This window comes from Alligator mississippiensis, chromosome 2 (assembly GCF_030867095.1).
Source record: "Alligator mississippiensis isolate rAllMis1 chromosome 2, rAllMis1, whole genome shotgun sequence".
Taxonomy (NCBI): domain Eukaryota; kingdom Metazoa; phylum Chordata; order Crocodylia; family Alligatoridae; genus Alligator; species Alligator mississippiensis.
In genome coordinates, this window is record NC_081825.1 from 286,419,446 (window position 1) to 286,441,217 (window position 21,772).

Below are 21,772 nucleotides of genomic sequence, written 5' to 3' on the forward strand. Positions count from 1 at the left end.
ACTGCGGGAGGGAAGCTAGGGCCGCCCCCCGCAGCCAAGCCACACCGTGGTGCCTCGCAGTGCTGTGGGCTGAGGGCACGGCTTGGGCACCGGAGGAGAGCGGCCCGCGGCCACCCTGCCCTCGCAGGGACCTCACTGCCCCCCAGGACACTCACTGCCCTGAGGGGGGGGGTCCTGCCCCGCCCCCGGGCGCTCAATGCCCCGCCCCCCGGGCCCTAGCAACAAGCGGCCGTGGGGCGCGGGGCGGGCGCTTCCGGTTCATGCCGGAGCCGAGGGGGGGCGGAGGAAGCCGCGCCGCCATCTTGGATCGCCCAGCGGCGGCGGCGGCGGCGGAGCGGAGAGGATCCGGGGCGGGGGCCGCGGCCGCAGCAGCAGGAGGGAGGCCGGAGCGGGCCCGGCATGCGAAGCGGCGTTGCGGGAGCGGCCTGAACTGCTGCTGCCTGCGCTCCGCCTGCGGCTGAGCCCCGCTCGGGCCGGGGGATGAGCCCCGCTCGGGTCGGGGGGCAGGCGCCGCGCCGGGGCCGGCCCGCGGTCGGGATCTAGAGCGGGAGCCGCCGGGCTGCGATCGGCCGCTCCCCGCCGGCTCATGCGGGCCCGCGCCCGCCGCTGCCCGCCCGCCCGATCGCCGGCGCTGCGGGGCTGAGGCCGCCGGGCAGGGGAGGGGGGGTGTCTCGGGGGGCGGGGGGCGCCCCGGGGGTTTCTCTTTGGTCCCGCCTCGCCGCGCGCCAGCACGAGCCCAGGACCATGTCCACGCGGACCCCCCTGCCCACCGTGAACGAGCGCGACACCGAGAATGTGAGTATCCCGCGGGACCCCGGCGGGGGGGCTGCCCGCCTGGACGGCCCTGCTGCGGGCATGTCGGCGCCGTGGCGGGCTGGGGGTCAAGTGCTGGAGCTGGTGTGTGCATATGTGACTGCGTGCGTGCGTGTGCCCCCACCAAGCAGGGCTCGGGGGAAGGGGGTGGGTGGGTTCAGATTCCCCAGTGGATACATGTCCCCTACCCCCACTCCTCTCCCATCAAACGTCACGACAGGTCCCTCCGTCCGGCTAGTCCTGAACCTCCCCTGAGCAAGGCCTGGCCTTGTGGAGTGGGGGCCATGCTCTTGTGACAGCCGTGCTGAGCCCCTGCTCACGCCGCTGCCCGGGCGGCTCCGCAGATGTTGCAGGAGTTGTGAGAAGATGCTCCTGTTGAGGGGGACTGTGTCCCTGCCGGCTGTTACGTACCTAAGTTACCGTTTTGTCGTCTCGGAAGACGACAAAAGTAGTTGCGTTTTCCAGCAGCCTCTCCCTCTTCATCTCCAACCAAAAAAAAAAGCCCTGCCCTGTTTTAAGGATTTGTCTGTAAGCTGTGGAAAGGAAAAGAGACTGCTGCTGGTCTAGTGTCATGGGATGTTAACATGTGAAAGCTAATTGCTAAAACAAGTGGATTAAGCAGTAGTAAATAGACAGCGGGGAACAGCCTTGTGCCAGCAGGGGATGGACTAGCTGACCTAGATAATTGGTCTTTTCTGTCTTTTTATGATTTTAAGTGATAATAATGCTATTTTGCTATTCACCTGTTCAGGTGATGTTAAAAGGTCCATTTCTCATCTTAATTGGTTAGTGTTTCCTATTATTAGAAGGTGGCATTTTTACAATTTACATTCAACTGGTAAATACAACTGCACGCTTTTAACAGGCTCGGTCAAACAACAGTATTTTAGCATGACAATTAAAGCATCCCTTGGATACTAAAATATGCACAAATACATTGTAGTAACTTTATATCATCCCAAACCAAACTTCAGCAAGCCAAAGTTACCAAGGGTTCCTGAATGTAGGAACTGTATTTACTTAAGGATGAGACCAAACTTATTTGACCATAGAGGGACCCTTTTAAAAGGTTCTTCTAAAAAGTATTAGAAGAAAAATTGGTCTTTGTCTATTAGAGATGATGCAGGTGAGTTATCAAACTTATTATCAGTGAACTTCCTTTCTATAATTTTTTCCCTTTAAATACTACCAGGTGTCCTTTACAAAATATGTTGGGCCTAAATGAAAGGGACAGGTGAAATCTGCATTTTTTTTTTGGTTTGAAATAAAAAAGAAAATTTTAAGCTAAATGTCAGGAAAACACCCAACTAAGTAAATAGTCCAAGTGTAGAGATGGGGAGGCCTTCTGCTAGAGACACTTCAAAACAAGACCAGACAAAGCATTAAAAAATTGCTGCATGGAACAGTTGCTGCACTGGCAGGGATTTGGAATTTATTGACATAATAGACATCTCCAACTTCTATGATCTTTATTTGTTTTAGCTCTTGGTCCAACCTGCAGGTTAAGAGCTGTATTGAGCAAAAAGTCAGCTAAGTGTATTTGGTTGTAGAGTCTCAGAGGGCCTCAGCCCGAGAGACAAATGCTGCCCGGTAGAAGAAAAGCATTAACATGGAAAATCTTTGTGGCTCTTAATATGCCACAGGGCATCTGAACTTCTAGCAGATTGTCTAAGCAAATTCCTTTGAAATGTTTTGACCAGTTATTCTGATCCCATCGAGGCTCATCATTTTTAAATGCCAATTTTGCCTCCCATCCAGGTGAGTCAATAAACTATCTCAGTTACTGTTTAAATCTGGTTCTGTTATTTGGCTCAAATTCTAATATAGATGGAGATTTAAGCATGCAACTGTTTGTAAAAGGGCTTTGTACTCAAGGAAATGCTGATTTGCACAGTTGTTGTGACACTTTGAGGCTACATTTGACATTTCATCCATTTAGGGTACCTCAGTTTGGTTTCAATATGTGGATTACTTTTCAACAAACAAAGTCCTTAGTAATTTTCTTAATGAACATATGTTGGTGTCTGTTGCTTGCAGGCCTGTTACCTTATGCTTTGATCAAGGCAGAACTTGCAAGCTAAGCAAAACTGGCTTAGGTGACCACTGAGGTAGTAGTACTGGTGGTAGTACTGGTGATTTTAAGCAGCTTAATCCTTCTCCTTGGGTCAGACTGAACCAGAACCCCAGTATAGTACAGTACTGTGCACAGTTCCTTCTTTCAGGTATGTATCCTGACTATCAGTGGCTAAAATGTTTACAGGAACCCTGCATCACATGCAGTTGTATAAGCAGTGAAATGCGTGTCAGCATGCAGAAAATGGTGGCAGTGCACTTTTGAACTAAAACATCTTTAATGTGTGTTAGTTCAGAAGTGTGCCACCACCATTTTCTCAGCGCTGACACACTTCGCCACTTGTACAACTCCATGCCCCACAGTGCGCCTGGTGCTGCAGTGCAAGCATGGACAAATGCCCATTCTGCCCAATTGCCTTGGCATCTATAACTGAATACAATTTACATTTCACTCACTTTTTTATTTATAAAACACAGTATGATCATTCATGTCCATTCTTACTGTTCTTTACCCCCCAAAAGGTGGCTATGTTTTATTGGCAAGAGAAACAAACCCTTACTTAACTCTCTTACATGTAGATGAGACTTAATTAGCCAATATTCATAAAACACTTTGATCCTTTAAACAAAAGGTGCTTAGAAATGTAGCACCTTCAGAGACTGCCTCTGGGTTGTGGTCATAGGGCCCCTTAAGTATTTCTCAATACATATATATTATAATAGAGAGAGAGAGAGATCTTTTTGTTCTCTTTTTTTTTTTGCTGATAAAGGATGCAACTTAACTTGTGCTGAACCTGGCTTAACTGCAAGCACAAGCAAGGACAAACTGTTCAGTGCAGTATCTAAAATTTGTTTTCTCAAATTATATTGAACAATGTTTGTCCTTGTCTACGTTTGTACTCGACTATGTTCAGCAGCTGGTAATTCTCGCAGTGTAGACAAGGCCTAATCATCAGTGCTTAATTTGTGTGATTTTCAAATGCAGTGTATAGCTCTCTTTGTTACTGAGGGACCCTTCAAATTGTTAACTAGTAGAGTGGAACTGTTGTCACAGTGACTTGCCCTGAAAGCGATTAGTTACTGTGCTTTCCAGTTGTGCCAAGGGCTGGCCTGTGGGGTTCATGAATATACTTTTGGGATGAAGGGGACTCAGGGGTGACTTCGAGCAATCTGGGATTCCACTGATGGTATGAAGACTTCCCTGAGCTGGCTGGATGGATGCCTATTTGTAAACAAACTGGCTTTTGACCTTGCATTATATCTTCTGGCTCCATGGGTAGTAAAGCAACTCATTGGAGGCAGCTGCTATGCTGAAGGCTGCTGGTGCAGATGAGGGGGTCCCAATCTTCTCTACCTTTTGCAAAAGTAGATGTTCAGGAAGGGAGTGAAGAGGAAACATTGTGAGCTTAAAGAGGCCTATGGGCCTGGAGGAAGAATGAAGCCCAGTGAAGGGGGAGGAGGAAAAGAGGCAATATAGGAAAGCCTCGAAGAGGGGAGAGGAGTTGAGTCAACCTTGGCTCATGAGTATAACTGGTTTATGAGACCTCAAAGAGAAGGAATGACAGTGGAGTGACTGGAAAACAAATGGAGCTAATGAGGGAAAAGAGGAGGGGCAAAATATAGGGTAAGGTGATAGGTAGGAAAAGGCTTTGGAGAACAGGAAATAGTGCAAATAGGATACAATTTCATTCTTGTGAGAGAAAATGACAGAGCAGTGGACAAGAAGGAAGAAATAGAAATGGTATAGAAATGCATAGAATTTTCTTTTATATGTAAAAAGGACATGGAATAAAAAGAGAGGGACTTCCAAGTTACATTTATTTAATTTATGCTTCCATATATCCAGTGCATGGCTGTTATGTAATAAGGAATGAGGCAACTACTCTGAAAATTTATTAGTATTTCTAGTGCTCTGGATTTTAAAGCTTGGGCCACCAAAATTTCTAATGTGAATAAGTCCACTGAAAAATATCAAGGTATTGGCAATGATGCTTTCACAAACCTAAGCAGAAGCAAGCAGGTGGGATCCACTTTTTGCAGGAAACTCATTATCTTATTTTTATTTACAAATGAGTGAGTGAAAGTTGGGTGGGCCCAGAAACTCATCTTACCAGCCCTCCCAAAATCAGAAGGGTGGCTCTGAAAGTATTATTTTTAAATAGACCTAAAGTGCATTTACAGTATTTGAGTAAAATTAGGGTACTTACATGCAACATGGAAGATTACATTAGTCTGTGTAATGTTTACTAGGCATGTCTTTCATAAGAGGAATGCAAAAGTATATAATCAAAATGCTGCCTGTAGCAATATGGAATTAGGGACAAAAATCTTATGTGCCTATTACCAAAAGAGGTTTTACCTCATCAGAAAGCTAGCACCTCTGTAATGTTTTCACAAGCTATTTTAAATGTTGAGTTAATTCTTGTAAATTAAATTGCCACCTACATTTTAACTTAGGGCAGTATATTTAATTTCTTTTTATTTTATCTGGGAAGCTCTTTGTGAATTTTGTGCTTTTTACAAGTTTAAATTAAAGTGTGAAATATGCTCTTGCCTTTTATAGTAACTGGAATACCTCCTAGGCTCTGCTGTTCCATTGATCTACATACAATATACCTGACTATTTTCCTTGACCTTTTACTGTATTGAGAATTAGTAAATGGGCATGTCGAAGTGAGAAGCATATAGTACAGCTGAGAAACAGACATACAAAATTATCCATTCTGTATCATTTGACCCAATTTGGCTGTTTTGTCATAGCAATAAATGCACTATGCAATGCTTCTTTTGTGTCACCTATGTTAAAAAATAAAGGCAAAGCGCTACTGTTTTTTGGCTTTAAAAAGTCTCATTTGATTTGCCTTGCACCATAGACAAACAACTAGAAGAACATAGTACCTCAACCCAGAAGTCTTTTAAGGAAATGTCTTGCTTAAAAAAAAATTTTACACCATGCACTGATAACTTAAATTCTGATATTTTTTTTCTTTTTAAAGCAGTCATCTGTTTAAAAAAAAAAAAAAAAAAGATGTTTTATGTTATATAAAATACTGAAAGGAAATATATGCTGCAAGTGAAAATACCGTGTATTTAATCCATGGACTGTCTTCCTAAGTAATGTTAAAATTCACATATAACATTCATGGATCATAGTCTGCCTTTGGGGCTAGCTGAAAGATGTATTAATTTTTCATGTAGCCAAACAACTCTGTGAACTAAACGTCTAAAGTGATTCATGCATAGGTAAACCTGGCAAAGACTGGAGGTATTTATCTTGTTTCCCATAATACACAAACTAGCATGTTTGCTACTTCCTCCCACTCTTGGTCAAATAATACCTTGTTCTGGAAGTCTGCCAACACAAAAATGGAAGGCACTAATTGAGCTTCATGGGGGATGGGGAAATATTACCTTGTTTTGTTTAACATGAATTCCCACCCTTATTCAGTGGATATATGACTACTGCTCTGACAGTACCAGAGAGGAATGCATGTAAGGCGTAAACCTAAAAGGTGACTGAAATCTATCTCTTGGGAAGGGTTCCCCAATTATACATATTGGCCCAATATGTATAATTCTCCTTTGCTGAGCCATATGTATTTCATCTTTAATGTCAAATTTGTTCCTGCATAATTAAAAGTTGGAATAAGGCTTATTGAACTACACAGTAGACCTGGTTTCTGAAAACTAAATAAGTCCTTTTAGTTTCATACGTAGTCACTAACAGTGATGTTTCTGGAACCAAGCTAGTAGTTGACAGTGTTGTATCCGATTTGCTCTCCTTCGGCTATTACTCCCTGGTGCTGTAGCAGTAAATAAAGCAATCATGATGTGAAATTATACAATAAATATCAGATCTAGGTATGTGAAGTGACAAAGTGCTTTAAAAGACTTTGCTAACGTTACTGTGCTTGGTTGTATTTTGCATCATACCAAAATGATTTTTACACTAAATCTTGCTTGGTGCTACCCATGGACTTTTTACACATGCTCTGGGTGTGGGGGGGGGGCGGCACTTTAATTAAAGTGACTCCAAGAGCCGGTCTAATTAAAGCGCTGCAGCGTCTTGTGTATCAGCATCCCCGCACTTAAAATGTCAGCAGGGTGCTTGAGCTAAAGCTTGTTGAGTGATGTTTGATTCAAGTGCGCCTGTCACCATTTTTTAATGTGAGGACACCGACGCACAAGATGCGGGGGCTGCTGGAGTGACGTAATGACCACACTTCAGCAGACTCGATTAATTGAGTCTGTTCCGACCCACTGGTATTACAGAGCATCAGACCAGCCTCCCCACTCATGTACAGACACTCCGTGGGTTCACCATACTAATGGACACATTTTCTGTTTTATTCTGACAAAAGTACAAGAAAACTAGTGCACCCGAAGGGCTTGGTGAGGCAGAGTAGCATCACTTTACTAGCAGTTTGTTCTTAAAGAATTGGTCACATACAACTGCTCATACTTAACTGACACATTCACAGCTCTGCATCTACAGTGTTATGGTCCCCAGCTTTATCACTTGACTTCTGTCCATAGGTTGTCTGGACAGAAGGGTATCTGCTTGCATTTGGCCCATGCAATGAGTAGTATTTCTAATGCAGAGCTAACAGAAATATTGGTGGGGTGGAAATCCCTTTGCCACACAGGACAGTGGCACACATCCACTCTTGGCCTTATAGTCTTATCAGACCTCATGGTAACTGAATGCAGTATGTCCGGTCCTGTTGCATTTGTTAGGCAAACCTACCCGAGTCACCTGATAAGGGGATGGGGCATTTCTGTTTGTTTGTTCTTGTGTTTTTCCTTCTCAGGGTGTTGAGATTTAGGAGCATGTATCGTGATGTCAAAGCTATTTCTAGTAAAGATTAGACTTGCTCTGCAGGTTGTCTTTTTAAACAGATTATTGTTTGGCAAGTATGTCCTAGTTAAACTAGCCAGTCGGTTTCATTGTATGTCACAACATTTGAACAAATGAGCAGAATAGCTGGCTGAAAGGTGGTAATATCGTATTAGCTTTTTGAAAACCGAACTCCACCTTGTGAACTTCCAAATTCTATTCTATTCTCTCACTTTCTGATGGACAGATTCTTCCCACTACTGGGGCTACCTTCGAACTGAACTCATACTTCATTCAGTCACATTGACTACAGTAGTGTGCCTGTACAAGGCTGAAATGTGTTAAAACTGGCCTTGTGAACAGATGAATTAGTGCCCTTTTTGTCCACGTGAGAGAGTATTTTGGTCTTAAAGAAGGGAGTTTAGAATGGCATGAGACATGTATACCTCACATTACTTCTAGTCTTTTAACAAAAGACTTAAAAGACCACACAGCCAAACCCATTTTTAAAGAATGACTTCTGTGGACCTCTTAAGTTCTGTAGGAATTCCAGTGTCCATCTCTGTCCATAGTAGACTTTGTAAATTCCCATGAATGTCATTGAGATCATGTGAACAACAGAACTACTTAGTATGAGTAAATGTGAGGTGGACCTGGCCCATTTCCAATCTCTTCATAGCCAGACTTCTAAGTTAACTGGACAGTTCTAGGTGTGGGGTGTCCCGTTGCCCCCCCCCCCGCTTGACCTACATTACAAATCCCATAAGATTACTGTGAAGCTAAATTTTCAGAATCTAATTCGCTATATATTTGCTTTCTGTACCTCTGGGTTTATACAATGTAAAGATTATCCAGTTTTTGAGTTTGTCTTGGTTTCTCAAATATTTGTATGATACTGAAATGTTTGGGTTATAAACAAAGAAGACCATGAGTATTTTTTTAACCAGACCCTTCCATTTGAATTAAATGTGTAGTAAATTTAGTGAAACTAGCAAAATCCATAGGCATGGTGTCACTTCCTTTTTTCCAGAAGGTTCTGAGTATTAGTTTTTAGAACTAAGATTAATTGGTTTTCTCAAGGTTGGCAACTTAAAGATTATTTTCACAACTATGCAAAATAGACTTAAGTCAAAGTGTGCTTGCATGTGTATGTGCATTTGAGTGTGTGTGTCATAGACCTTTCCTGCTCCTTAAGGAAAGCTTTCTACTCACCAAGTATTTTCCAAGTCCTGATAATTTTTAGTTCTTGAAGAAGTGTCTAAAAACTCCATTTTCCCAGTCTTCCAGAAGCATTAGCACCTTCTAAAGTACTTTGGTTGTGAATCATACTGATTTGGTAAATCTAGCTAGCCCCTTTGAGTGTTTCTGATGTCCCTGTCATTGTGGTATTCTGCATATAAAGATTTAAGGTAGATCTAACATTATCCGAGGGTACCTCAACTGTCAGCTCTTCCATGCTTCATTTGCTTTTTACTCTTTTCTTTTCTTTCTTTTCTCTTCATGCTAATCATTATCTGGCCATGAGAAAGGATGTCGGCTCACCTTTGGGGGAAGGCTTTTGCGAAAAGGTGGGTTTTGCATTGTGTTCTGAATACAGTCAAGTTTAGGGTCAGTTATAGCTCTTGAAGTAAGAAGTTTCACAGCTGGAGACCCTTTGTTTCTAAGTCTTCCTCAGCTTCAGGAATAGCATATCTCTGATGTAAAGATGTCACATTTACTTGGAAATGGAGAGCTGACCTTTTAGATACTAGCCCTGTGCATGAAAGCCTTAAAGATAAAGACTTTAATTTGCAATACTGCATGTGTCAAGACTTGGAAAGAAGGGATTGTTTGATGATTATGGTACTGGGCTGGAATATGGGATTTTAATACTGGCTCTTCAAACCAATGATCTCTATTGTTAAACTTAGTCTCTTGGATGGTGAAGTCCTTCCTTAGGTTGTAGCTGTGTTGGTCTAAGGACATAGGCAGACAAGGTTCTTTGAGTAAATCCGATATCTCTTATTAGACCACTCGAATTTGAGTTGGTCTAATAAAAGATATTGGATTTACCCAAAGAACCCCTTGTCTTCCTTAGCTTGCAGAATTACTTTATCATCAGATTGGGGTCAGGCATTGAGTTCTGTGGCAAGTGCCATAGATTGAAGATGACCGCCTTTTTTTTAAAGTTTATATCCATGTATGACAGCAGGCTTTCAAAATTACGAAGGCTTATTACAACTGAAACCCTAGTTGCTTCAGTTTTGGTTTTTTTGGTTTGTTTTTTTTTTTAAATGCAAGCTGTCCAGACTTTCTGTTTACCTTCCTGTTGAAGGTCAATGATATATGAAGGCTGGACTATGACAGACACTCTCACTGAAGCAAAACAATTGAGCAGAAAGATGCAGGGTATCTGTTAGGTTGGGACTCTGGAAACACGTGCTTCTCTCTAAGGATAGGCAATGTGATGATCCCAAAAATGTTACTGCTCCTGGGGGTGGGGAACTGAGAATCATCTTGTAATGCAGGGTAGTTATATCAATGGGTGAGGGAAGCTATGTTGCTAGGCAGGGGAAGGTAGTAGCTCTTTTCAGCCGGATAGGTACCACTGCTTGCTCAGAAGTATTTTATGGAAGTAGCTCTTAGCAGCTTACATCTACACTTCTTCCTCACTGCGCTTGCTGTTTTCCTAGCTTTCCCAAAAAGCAGTTACACTGCACCTTGCAGAAGGACTTGAGCAGGTTAGAGTTGCTTTTTATTTTTCCATGTGCAGAGACCTCATCTCTCAGGAGCAGCTTTTCCTGTGTGTCATTTTGTTTTGCACTGACTTGTGCCACATGCACTGACAGAGGTGCATGGCACCTCAACCTTCAGTTAAGGAATGAAGACTGGGGCTTCAAAAATCAAACTTGTTAATTGATTATAAAGGAGAGTACTTCTGCACAGATCAAACACTTACTAACCATTGTCTTCTTTAGAAATGGTGCTTTGAACGATAGCAGCAGTGAGGATCCTCAGATAGCTTGTGTCACTATTGCAATGTAATATATTGAAACATGGAACTGGAAAGGGATTTCTTGGGTCAGAGTCCAGTCCCCTATTCAGAGTATTCATGTCATACAGTCGCTTTCATAAACTGATCAAGAGTCATCTTGAAAGTCACTTTTATTTATACTTACTCTTGTTGGAAGGGTGTTTTGTAACTTTGCTGTCCTTGTTATAATGCAGGACCTTTAAAAATTACATCTACTTTAGTAAGGTCATCTAAAGCCTCATCTACATTAGGCTGGTTCTGCTGTCAGAAGTTTGAGCAGCAGACAACAACTACCATTGGGAACCTGGCAGAGTGCTTATGCATCTAAACAGCTTATGGTTCTGTATGCTCCACTACAGCAGTTGTGCTGCAGAGGCCAAGTGCACCAGGAAAGACACCAGGTACTTCAGGGCCCCCTGCAGCCAGCAGGAAGTACAGCGTGTCTGCACATGGCTTCCATGAGTGATGATGACACAAGCCTTTTCTTTTTTTTGGTTAGAGGAGTTGTGTTACTCTGTCACTGGAATAAAAGGAAGGGAATCCCTGCCACAGGGGATCTCTGAACATAAATGCACAGAACCAGTTCCACTGGCAAAATTGTGTAATGTAAATCAAGGCCTAAGCTGCTATGTGGAGAACTGCCTTTGTTGGAAGAAGGAAAGCTAGTGTAAATCAAGTACTCTGGGGAAAAAGGGAAAGTGGAAGGTTACAGAAGTCATATGGGGGAGGATACTATTTTTTTTCATTATTTTGCAACAATGAAATGATGAATAACAGCAGAATTCCTTGGTAATTGACATTACTGTTTTAGGGATTTTGGCTTTGTCCTTGTATGTTCTCAGGCTTTATCCTTTTCTTCTAACAGTTCCTTAAAGAAAAAAATTCTGTGTCTAAATTTGTGTAAAAAATAAATACATAAAATAAAATAAAAACATATAAATGACAACTGCCAAACTCAAGTGTTGCACCAGTGCAGAATGATAATATATTTAACCTGATCTTGACAGAGAAAGGAATTTGATCCCAGAATTAAAATTTTGTATTATTGTAATCATAGTGATAATTTACTTTGGACTTGATAACATTTGTTATACTCAGAATAGAGTAGAAATCAGTAACACTCCCTCTCAGTGTTTTAAAAGGACCAGTTTCAGAAAAATGAAAAACAATTATAAGGCAAATGAACTGGGAGGAAAAACTAAACAGAAATGTCAGTTAGAAACTGTAGAACCACTGTACTACATGCTAAACAGCACACATGGAAAAGACAGACATAGCAATGAATATAAACTAAAAAGTAGGAATTGTAGAAAAATAATAGAAGCAAAGGGAACCAAGGAAAAATTACTGGTTAGCAAAGTCAACAGCAATAGGAGGTGCTTTAGGTGTACTAGCAAAAGGAATGCTAACAATTACATTAGCCTGTTGCTATATGGAAACAGTAGAATTGCCAATAATAATGCAGGGAAAGTAGAAATGTCCAACAAAAATTTGTCTTTTTGGGTGGGGAGCAAGATGGAAAATATTTCATTGTACAGCATGAATAAATTAATTTAAACAATAACTTAAACAGCAACTGCTACAATTTGGTATCTGTAACATCAGGTTCATATACCTTGCCCTCAGGAGTTTTAAGCGAGCTGTCAGAGGAGTTCTCTGGGCTGCTGATGGCTTTTTAAATAAGTCTTTGAGCACTAGGGAAATTCCAGGGCCTGGAATAAAGCTACCATTATGGCCCTATTTAGAGGGTAAACAGGATGTAGACCTGTCAGTCTAACATCAGTCCCAGGCAATATAATGGACCAGCTGATATGAGACTACATTAACCTAGAATTAAAGGAGGGTAATATAAATAATGCCAGTCCATTTTGATTTATAGAACATGGAACTGTGTATCAACCAAGTTTATAATCTCATCAAAAAAATAAAGGTTGATCTGACTCACAAGTCTCAACATACAGTTGTAAATACAGGATCATCATCAAACAGATGCTTCTCCTGGGGCCCCCACAGGTATCAGTTCTTGGCTGTGCTGTTTAATATTTTTTATCCATTATCTGGAAGAGAATGTAAACTCATTAGTGATAATTTTTATTGTTGCTGTTGTGGGGTGAGGGGTTGGGGGGTTTTTTTAGTTTTTTTCAGGGGGGTTGTTTTGTTTGGTTTTTTTGCAAATTGGACAAAGATTGGTAGAGTAGGGAATAAAGGGGAGGATGGGTAACTGATTCAGGATGATGTGGAATGCATGGAAAGCTATGTGCAAGAAAGCAGTGCATGACAACATACATTTTTATATCCAGGAACAACAAATGTCTTTCATGCTTAAAGGATGGGGCATGCTTCCCTGGCAAGGACTGGTTTTGAGAAGGATTTGAGGGCTCTTCTGGAGAATCAGCTGTGCATAAGCTCTCAATATGTTACTTTGACTAAAAGGAATAATGCCATCTTGAGATGTATAAACAGAGGAATATCAAGTAGAAGTAGGGAGATCATCTTACTTTTGTACTAGGCACTAATTTGACCTGTGTTGGATGTCTGTCCAGTTGTAATGTAACATTTAAAGAAGGGTATTGGAAAAGTCAGAGATCATTAAAAGATGAGCCACAGAAATGAAGAGTTGGAAAACAAGTTTAGGGGGCTCAGTATACTTATCAAAGAGAAGGTTAACAGGTGATATACAGCATAAGCCTCAGTGTAAGGAACAGAAGCCTGGTAATAGGTGGCTTTTAAGACTACGTGGCAAATCCAGAGTTGAAATGAGATGTAAAGTATTAATTGTTAAGTGTTGATAATTAACTATTGTAACAGTTTGGTCAGGGTTGTGGTGGATTCCCCACTTCTGAGATTTGGGACGGGGTAGGTGGGATTCAAGCACAGCTATTGAACTTGAGTGAATTAAGAGAAGTGTTGACGTGATGTTGTAGCCATGATGGGCCAGGAAATACATGAGACATAAGCATTTTTGTAGGTGATAACTTGTTGAACCAACTGTGTGGTTAGGCTAGAGTTAGACAAGGTTTTGAGTGTCACAATAGGAAGGATACTGTGGTACTCAAAAGCTTGTTGAAGTCTATACCAACCATGCAGTTGGTTCAACGAAAGATATCGCCCACAAAATTCCTTACCTCTCGCATGAATTCAGAGAAGTCCTTTTGGTCTGTCTTACGCAATGGGTTAGACCAGATGATTGCAACGAGCCTTTATAGTTTTAAGTTTAAGAAAGAAGTTAAGTGTCTTGCATTACAATAAACACGAATGCATTTGCAGCCCTTGCTCACATCACTGTTGTGATTTCACACCCCCAGCTCAGTTTGGAGTTTGCAGCGATGGTTCTGGAAGAACTTGTTCAGATTATGGAGGGTTGCACTGACCCTGATTTTTAGCTTATCCGTGCTGGACCCCAGCTAGAAGAGTAACACAAGCTGCAAGTTGTCTTAAGAAGATTTTTTTTAAGCAATAGTTGAGTAGCTGGGACAACCGTTACGGGTTGGGAGGGAGGGTAAAATGACAAGGTGGGACTCAGAGTAGGTGGCAGACTTGGGAGCTGGAAATGTTTATATATCCAAGCATGAAAGGCATCTTATGGTACAGCTGTTGAAGCTGAGATTCAAAGATGACACGAGTGGGATATCAGGAAAACAAATGAAGAAAAAATTAAAACGAGGAGGCCTTGGAGCCTTATTAAAAAAACAAACAAACAAACTTTCTTAACTAACATGTTTGCTGCCTTTGTATTAAGAGGACCCATTGGTCTGTTGTTTGCATCCAAGTAGGATCACATGGTAGGAGTTAACTTGGGGGGGGGCAGGGGAACAAGAAGCCTTCTTCCACTACTCTCCTCCCCCCCACAGACAGCAGAGGGCAACTCTAGTGAAAGCCTGCTGGTTTGGGTGTTATCTATGAGGAATGTATTTTAGGGCCCTCCTTTCAATTTTGGATCTATACAGTAGGATGGAGACAGTAATTTTCATTGCTTTGAATTTAGCAGAGTGATTTAGGCAAGTGCCTCTTCACATTATGAATCCTCTTTCAGCATGTAGGCTTAACATGCATATTAATGTTGTTAATTCTGAACGAAGAAGCATGTAATCCCAAACCATCAAAACAAATATCATCATGATCAAATTTGACAATCTACTCCTAGGATATTAATGGCCATTTTCAGAGATGACTGAAGTTCTCTCTTTCTAAATGTAGTGTTATAGGTGTACTTAGTTAGAGTTGAGAGTTAAAATTATTTCTTTGGTACTGGAAAAGTTTTTTTTTTTCCTGCAGAAAATAATTTGTAGTTTGTGTGTTCAGCCAACTGTTGAAAACTGTCTTATATCATCAAGAATTGGTTTTCTTGAGGTTTTTAGGTTGATTAAAAACATTTTAAAAATTCAGAATTTGGGAAAATGAAAAATTGGAATACTTTCTAATTCTGAGTAGTTTAAGTGCATTAAAAATGAAAAGGAACTATGTGAAGGCAGCATATTAAACCATTTATTTCATGCATTTAATCCTTTCTGAGGCTGATTTATGACTAGAACTTAAAAAGGTGCTCAGCATGTACAACTGATGTTTTAATTAGTTGAGTTTGTTGGAGTTCAGAACTTTAGAGTTTAGTCATTAAAGAGCAGTGTTGATTCAGTGCTGAAGTGTTGATCAAAGCCTCATAAAGACTTAATAAAGGAGGAGAGTAATGAATTGAATATCCCCAAAGCACTTCAAAATGCATTCCTCTAGATTGCTGTACAATTAAAATTTCTGCAATTGAAGCTGCTAATCTCAGATGAATATTTTTTATTATTACTCTTTTATACTATTTCTCTTATGCTTGTATGTATCTTTATCATAGCACACATCTCATGGAGAAGGACGTCAAGAAGTTTCCTCTCGAACTGGGCGCTCTGGAGCTCGTTGTAGAAATTCTATAGCATCCTGTGCAGATGAGCAACCCCATATTGGAAATTACAGACTACTTAAAACTATTGGAAAGGGGAATTTTGCAAAAGTAAAACTGGCAAGACACATTCTTACTGGCAGAGAGGTAAAATGTTTAACTGTTTAAAACACTGTTGTATCATGCATAGTTCCAGAAGTACTTTTGAAATAGCGTTACGTAGAATCCAAGAACCACTTGGCATTTCTGGTTAGATGCAAAAGGATAAACTTATAACCTTTTATTCCAGCAAACATATGCTTATGAAATGTATATAAAAAGGCAAATGCTTTTAAACAAAGGCAGGATATATAGTATTTAAACTTTTGGGTGCAAAGACTGGCCTTGTGTTTGTGTGATACCTAGCACAACTGAACCCTGATCACAACTCGGGCTTCTGGTACTGCTGCATTACATTACAATTTGTAATTTACATCTAGTGACAGTTCCTTGCTACACTTAGCAGCTGTAGTCATACTAGTAAGTATTTTTTTTTCTTCCAAAGATAATTCAGATACTGTAGAAAGTGTTTCATGTTTTATGCTGTTGTTACTAATAGCTAGTTTGTCTACTAAAAGGCAAAGACTTTTCCTCTCAGTGTTTCTTTTTGACCTACATTTGATAGGTTTGGGTGGAACTTGTTCAACAGAGGTTGGAAAGACCCGTTTAGCCAAGATGTACAAGGAAAACCTAATGGCTGAATGTAGTGGGTTAAGTGGTATTTACCCTTCTTAAGTTAATACAGAAAGTGGTACAGTATAACCTCATAAATCCGGCATGCTTGGCTCCGAGCACCTGCCAGAAATTTGAAAATTCCAAATTTTTTAAACTGTGCAGCCGCTGCTCCAGGTCCAGCCACTGGTACTCCACCCACCGCAGATGCTGAGGGGGAAGCATGCATGCTGCTGCCATCCACTACCCTGCAATGCCGCTTTGTATGCAGCCACTGCTCTGGGACCGGCCACTGCTACTCCCCGATGTAGTGTATTTTTAAAAAGTGCCAGGTTTTTGAGAATTCCGGAATTTTGAAAACTGGATTTATGAGGTTATGCTGCATTAGGAGTAATGGAGTTATCAGTTTCTGGATTGGAGGTGGATATTTTTTTAAGAAGGACCTGACTAGCTGTGCTGCTTAAATGCTCTATGGGACTTTTTAAAATAATGTTCTTTTCCTGCCAAGTTTCCAATTAAGTTAATTGCAGTCTGACTAAAATCTGCTCTATGCTCAATGAACTTTATAATTTCCCCACATTAAACTTTTGTTCCCTAGTAAACAGCAGTAGTACAAGAATGTATTCAGGGGTTTTCTGCCATGGCCCAAAGCAGTACATAAAAATGGCCCAAATAAAAGGATGCTTTTCCCCCCCTTTTTGCTGTAAATAGGTTTTTTCTCAGATTCATGATTTTACACATTTCTGATGAAAACTTCTAGCAAATAAAAGTGAGGAAGCCTAGGAACTTAGGCCCAGGTACACAAAACAATTTAGGCAGCACATTTCCATTGATTTCAAGCTATATAATTACATTATTTCAACAGAAGTTCAGTGTTCCTCATTTTAGATAACTAGGAAACAAAGCAGGTACATTCTTGTAAAAATTACATGAAGTACTTTGAATCACTTCTGGAGGAAGGACATGTAAACAAGAGAGCTTACCTTCTTGTTACATGTATGATCATTTTTATACTAGGTCTGAGTTTTCCAACCTGTCTTGTTTGTTATTTTTTTGCAAGAAATAGCTGCTAATCAACCAGTCTTGAGGGCAAGTGTGTTCTGTTTTGGTTTGGGGGGGGTAACTGTTTGTGTTAGGTGATGTGCACTGAGGAAAATCTAAGTTCTCTTATGATAAACTTGTCATTTTCCTGATTGTCCTAGTCCTCCTCTGCACCTGTTCCATTTTAAATTAATTTTTCTTGAACAAAGTTAAACACGATATTTCACATCAGATCTTACCCAGCTCTTACATAATTAAATTAGTATTTCCCTTCTGGAAGTACTTCATCTGATATATCCCAAGGAACATATTTATGGGGGGTTTTTTAGTTACATTCTGTTGGTAGCTCAGAGTCATCCTATAATCAGCTAGTACAGCAGAGCTTTCTGTTCCTCTGTTGTTTCCAACTGATGAATTCACAGTTTAAACCAAAAATTCTTGTTACTGGTATATAAGTGTATTACCAAAGATTTTGTAGTATCAAATTTCATCCCATTTCTTTCAGTTCAGTCCTGAGTTCATCCACTTATTTTTATACGATATGCCATGATCCTTTGCATCGATGCTGACTCCTAACTTTGTGTCATCAGCAGGGATCCAGATTTTTCATTTCCTGCAGAAGAACATGGATTTTTTTCCTTTTGCAAACAGCTCTCTGCAGGGTGTCAGAGTTCCAGCCTGCAATGAGCTGCTTGCTAAAAGGGTGTGAAACCTTAAGCCCTGTCTGGCAGGTGGTAGGGGCAGGAGCAGGGCCTGAGAATCTGAGACCAGCCAGGCCTGGCTCATACTTGCTTTGCCTCCTGCAGCCTTTGGGGTAAGTAGGGCCTGGGGGCAAGGGGTAGCTGGTGGCCCCCTCTGGGGGGTAGACAGGGGGCTACCAGTGGTAGTGAGAGGCACCAGTAGGACTTGGGGGTTGTGCCTTGGGAGTCAGGGGCACCAGCATATCAGGGCTGCTCAGCACTGCAAAGCAGCAGGAGGGACAGCCATAGCTGGGCCCATGTCTTGGTGAGCGAAGGGGGCAGGGAGAATTTTGATTTTCCATGATTAAAAAAACCAGAATCAAATGCCAAAATGTATATGCATTTAAAATGTATTTTATTATAATGATTGAGGCACTGGTAGGCTTCCAAATTGCTTTACAATTTTTAAATATTAAGTTTAAATATTACATTTTAAATATATCAATAAAACATTGAGTTCAAAAGAGGGGAGTCAGCATTGATGTATATGGATATAGTGGTGTTTCACTTTAATTGCAGAAAAACATGGATTTGGGGGGTTTTAATTGAGAATTTTGGATTTTTTTAACAGAGAAAGCCAGGATCCCTGGTCAGCAAATTTCAGGCAGGAGTACATGAACCAGTAGGAATAGTTTACCCCTCTTTCATTGAAGGTTAGGCAGAGGACGGTTTCCCTGTGCTCCATGCCCAGGAGGGAAATCCAACGTGAGCTGGAGCCAAACTTGGTTAAGATGATTACTGCAGTGTTGCATCTGACCACCAGCAAACTTCCACTCACAGGGGAGCTAAACTACCAAATGGATGGTAAGCTGTTTAATCTCAGCTGATTCCAAGCCAAAACCAAGACAACCCCCACCTCAATCAGTAAGCTCCAGTACGCTGATGCTGTAGTATGTGCCCACTCAGAAGCAGATCTTCAGGCAATCACTGACATCTTTACCAAGGTGTACAAGAAAGTGGGACTGATGCTTAGCATTTAGCAGACTAAGGTCCTCCATCAACAAGCTCTTAATGAGCATACCCTAGCTCCAGTAGTTCAAATTCACATTGAAACTCTAAAGAACATTGAGTATTTCCTGTGCCATAGATGCCATCTCTTGTAGAAGGCTGACATCAACAAAGAAATCCAGCATCACCTTATGTGCAAGTGCAGCCTTCAGATGCCTCAGGAAACAAGATTTGAAGATCATGGCATCAGATCCAAAACCTAGCTCATGGTTTATCAAGCAGTCATGATCCCCACCTTACTGTATGGAACTGAGACATGGACAATGTACGAGAGGCACCTCAAGTTGCTGGAGAAGTACCATTAATGCTGCCTGCAGAAGATGTTTCGAATCCAGTGGGAAGACATGTGAACATTAGCATCCTTTTGCAGACAAACACAGTGAGCTTTGAGGTGATGATCGTCTGACATCAACTTTGCTGGGCTGGCTATGTCTGACTCTAGACTCCCAAAGCAAGTTTTATTCTCTCAGCTTGATCACGGTATATCTTCAAGAGAAAAGGCAGGGAAAACACTTTAAGGACATCCTCAAGGCCAACTTGGAAAAATGCAACATTAACATCAACTCCTGGGAGACTATTGCCCAGGACCACTCCAAATGGAGGAAGTCTGCTGCAAGGATCTCAGTCCTTTGAAATATTACGACAACAACAGGAGATGGAAAAATGGAAGCAACAGAAACAGCATGTTGCAGGCCAAACCAACAGACCAGAGTGACCCACCCTGCATGGAAACATATGCTTGAGCTGCAACAGTATGCTGATCCCAGATAGGCCTCATGAGCCATCTTCAGACCCACAGATAAGACAGTTACGGAAGACCTTCATCCTTGACTGCAAGGTTTTGCCTGTGATGGTCCTCTTAAGTACAAGTACTTTGCTCAGTTCTGCTTCCAGTAGTTGCAGTTTCCCTCTTTGTACTGAATTTGAAGTGTTTATTTACCCATTTAAGCCTGCCTCTTCCTACAAGTTTTTCCCTGTGCTGGGATTATACATTTCGGATCTTTTCAGTCAGAGAGTACCGAAACTTCCCAGAACTCCTCTGTTGGGGGTCAGCAGTGTTTTTTGGCAGGGGGGCTAGAAAAACCCAGCTTGGGTCCGAGGTAAGCAAACATTAGGACCTGGCTGCCTCCACTGCTTCTCCCTGCTGCCTGGCTGTAAAGGAGGTGCAGGGAGAGCCCCCCTTCCCCAGAAACCCATGCCTCCTATCTATGGTGCAGTGTGGTGTGGGGTAGGCAGTTAAAGCCACAGATCTGAAGGTCTACTTTGTCAACCCCAGCTCTGTTGATAGCTTCAGTGAACTTCACAAACGAGTTTCCCTAGTCTATCAAAATTCAGTCTTTTGAACCGTTGTTATCAAACTAGTTTTACTTATTTTTCCGTTTAAAATAAGCTGAACTAACTTGTGATCAGAGGTTGTTTTCTATTAGTTTTCTATAATTTACTCAGCGTAGGCAACTCCTGCTTAATGCTGCTTCGTTATAACGCTCATTTTAAATTGATACCTGATTTCATTTAGCGCTCAGCGAGTTTTGTTATAACTCTCACAATCACCATCTTGGGTCATTAAAAACAATTGTGATTGCTATCTTTGGTTGTCAAATACTGTTGGTTTCTCTTAACTCTCATTTTGCTTAACGCTCGGTTTTTCAGGAACCAGTTAAGAGCGCTAACTGGGGCTTGCCTGTACTAACCAAAACCAAGGCTTAAATTTCATCACTTCTTTTTGGCCCATTGACAGTTTGATGAACAAATCTATTGAGGAACTTTTTAAGGAAAGTCCAAACTCACTTTACAAGTTATACCTAAGGATATTGGCCTCCTATGGGGCAAAATGTCACAGCTGTTCAACAGCATTCGATAACATTGTAAAAAGACTTGAGATAGAAAGCAAAGAACCCCTTGTCCAGTTGACCTAAGCTATATTTTATCTTCCAGAGTTAAAATTTGGTCAAGACTGGGCTTCAGCCACTTCTTTTTGAGAAGTGTCATGGGAACTTTAAAAAAAAAAAAAAAAAGTTTGCAAGGGTTCAGGGTCCCAGTTCCCTTACCTGAATAATGGATTCATAACCTCACAATTCCTTGAAAGTCTTTCAGTCAGAAAACAGCTAAGCAATGTCATTGTCCTATGCTTCAAACTTTTTATCAAGGTAGGAATACTATCTTTGACCAAGGCTGAAAATATTTCATTTGAAAATAAATATTCACAATAAGACTGGAACTGGTATTTCGTGCATTGGATGTGTATCTGCTACATGGGATGTCTCTTGAAGACAAATCTGGACTTTTTTCCCTGGAAACAATGCATTCATTCTATATCACTAACTGGCCTTTCCCTATTTTAACTAAAATATACTTCTTCCCCTCGCCCCCACTTCCCTCCCCTTAGAGTTCTGTTGTCTCCTGTTTCTGCATGTGTTCTCCCTGTTAAGTTCTAGTGCATGGTAGATTGTGGAATTACACACCTGGTCAATCCAGCCTTAATATATTGTACAACCATCCATCATATTGATGTTATATTCAGTCATTTTATTTCTGCTAAATATACATTCGTGTAAATTCTCCTTGAGAACTGCTTAAAAAAAATGTACATGAATTGTAACAGAAAAGGCCTATTGAAGTCCAGCTCCCTTAGAACCCATTGCTTTCATGAT

The 21,772-nt window shown here is 41.3% G+C and overlaps 1 protein-coding gene across 7 annotated transcripts in view; it reads left to right on the forward strand.

The window, feature by feature from the left end:
* Positions 1-307: 307 nt before the first annotated feature.
* The window catches only part of MARK3 (microtubule affinity regulating kinase 3), an 86,375-nt gene continuing 64,910 nt past the window's right edge, over positions 308-21,772 (forward strand). For 3 of the 7 annotated variants that reach the window (XM_014596417.2, XM_019481556.2, XM_059723253.1), the window contains exons 1-3: positions 309-795; positions 9,253-9,291; positions 15,577-15,768. In XM_014596417.2, coding sequence (XP_014451903.1) covers positions 745-795; positions 9,253-9,291; positions 15,577-15,768 — 282 coding nt within the window. In that variant the 5' untranslated portion in view covers positions 309-744. Of the gene's footprint in view, positions 796-9,252; positions 9,292-15,576; positions 15,769-21,772 lie in introns of all 7 variants that reach the window. The other 4 variants (XM_006257996.3, XM_006257997.4, XM_059723254.1 and 1 more) reach the window with 3 other exon arrangements.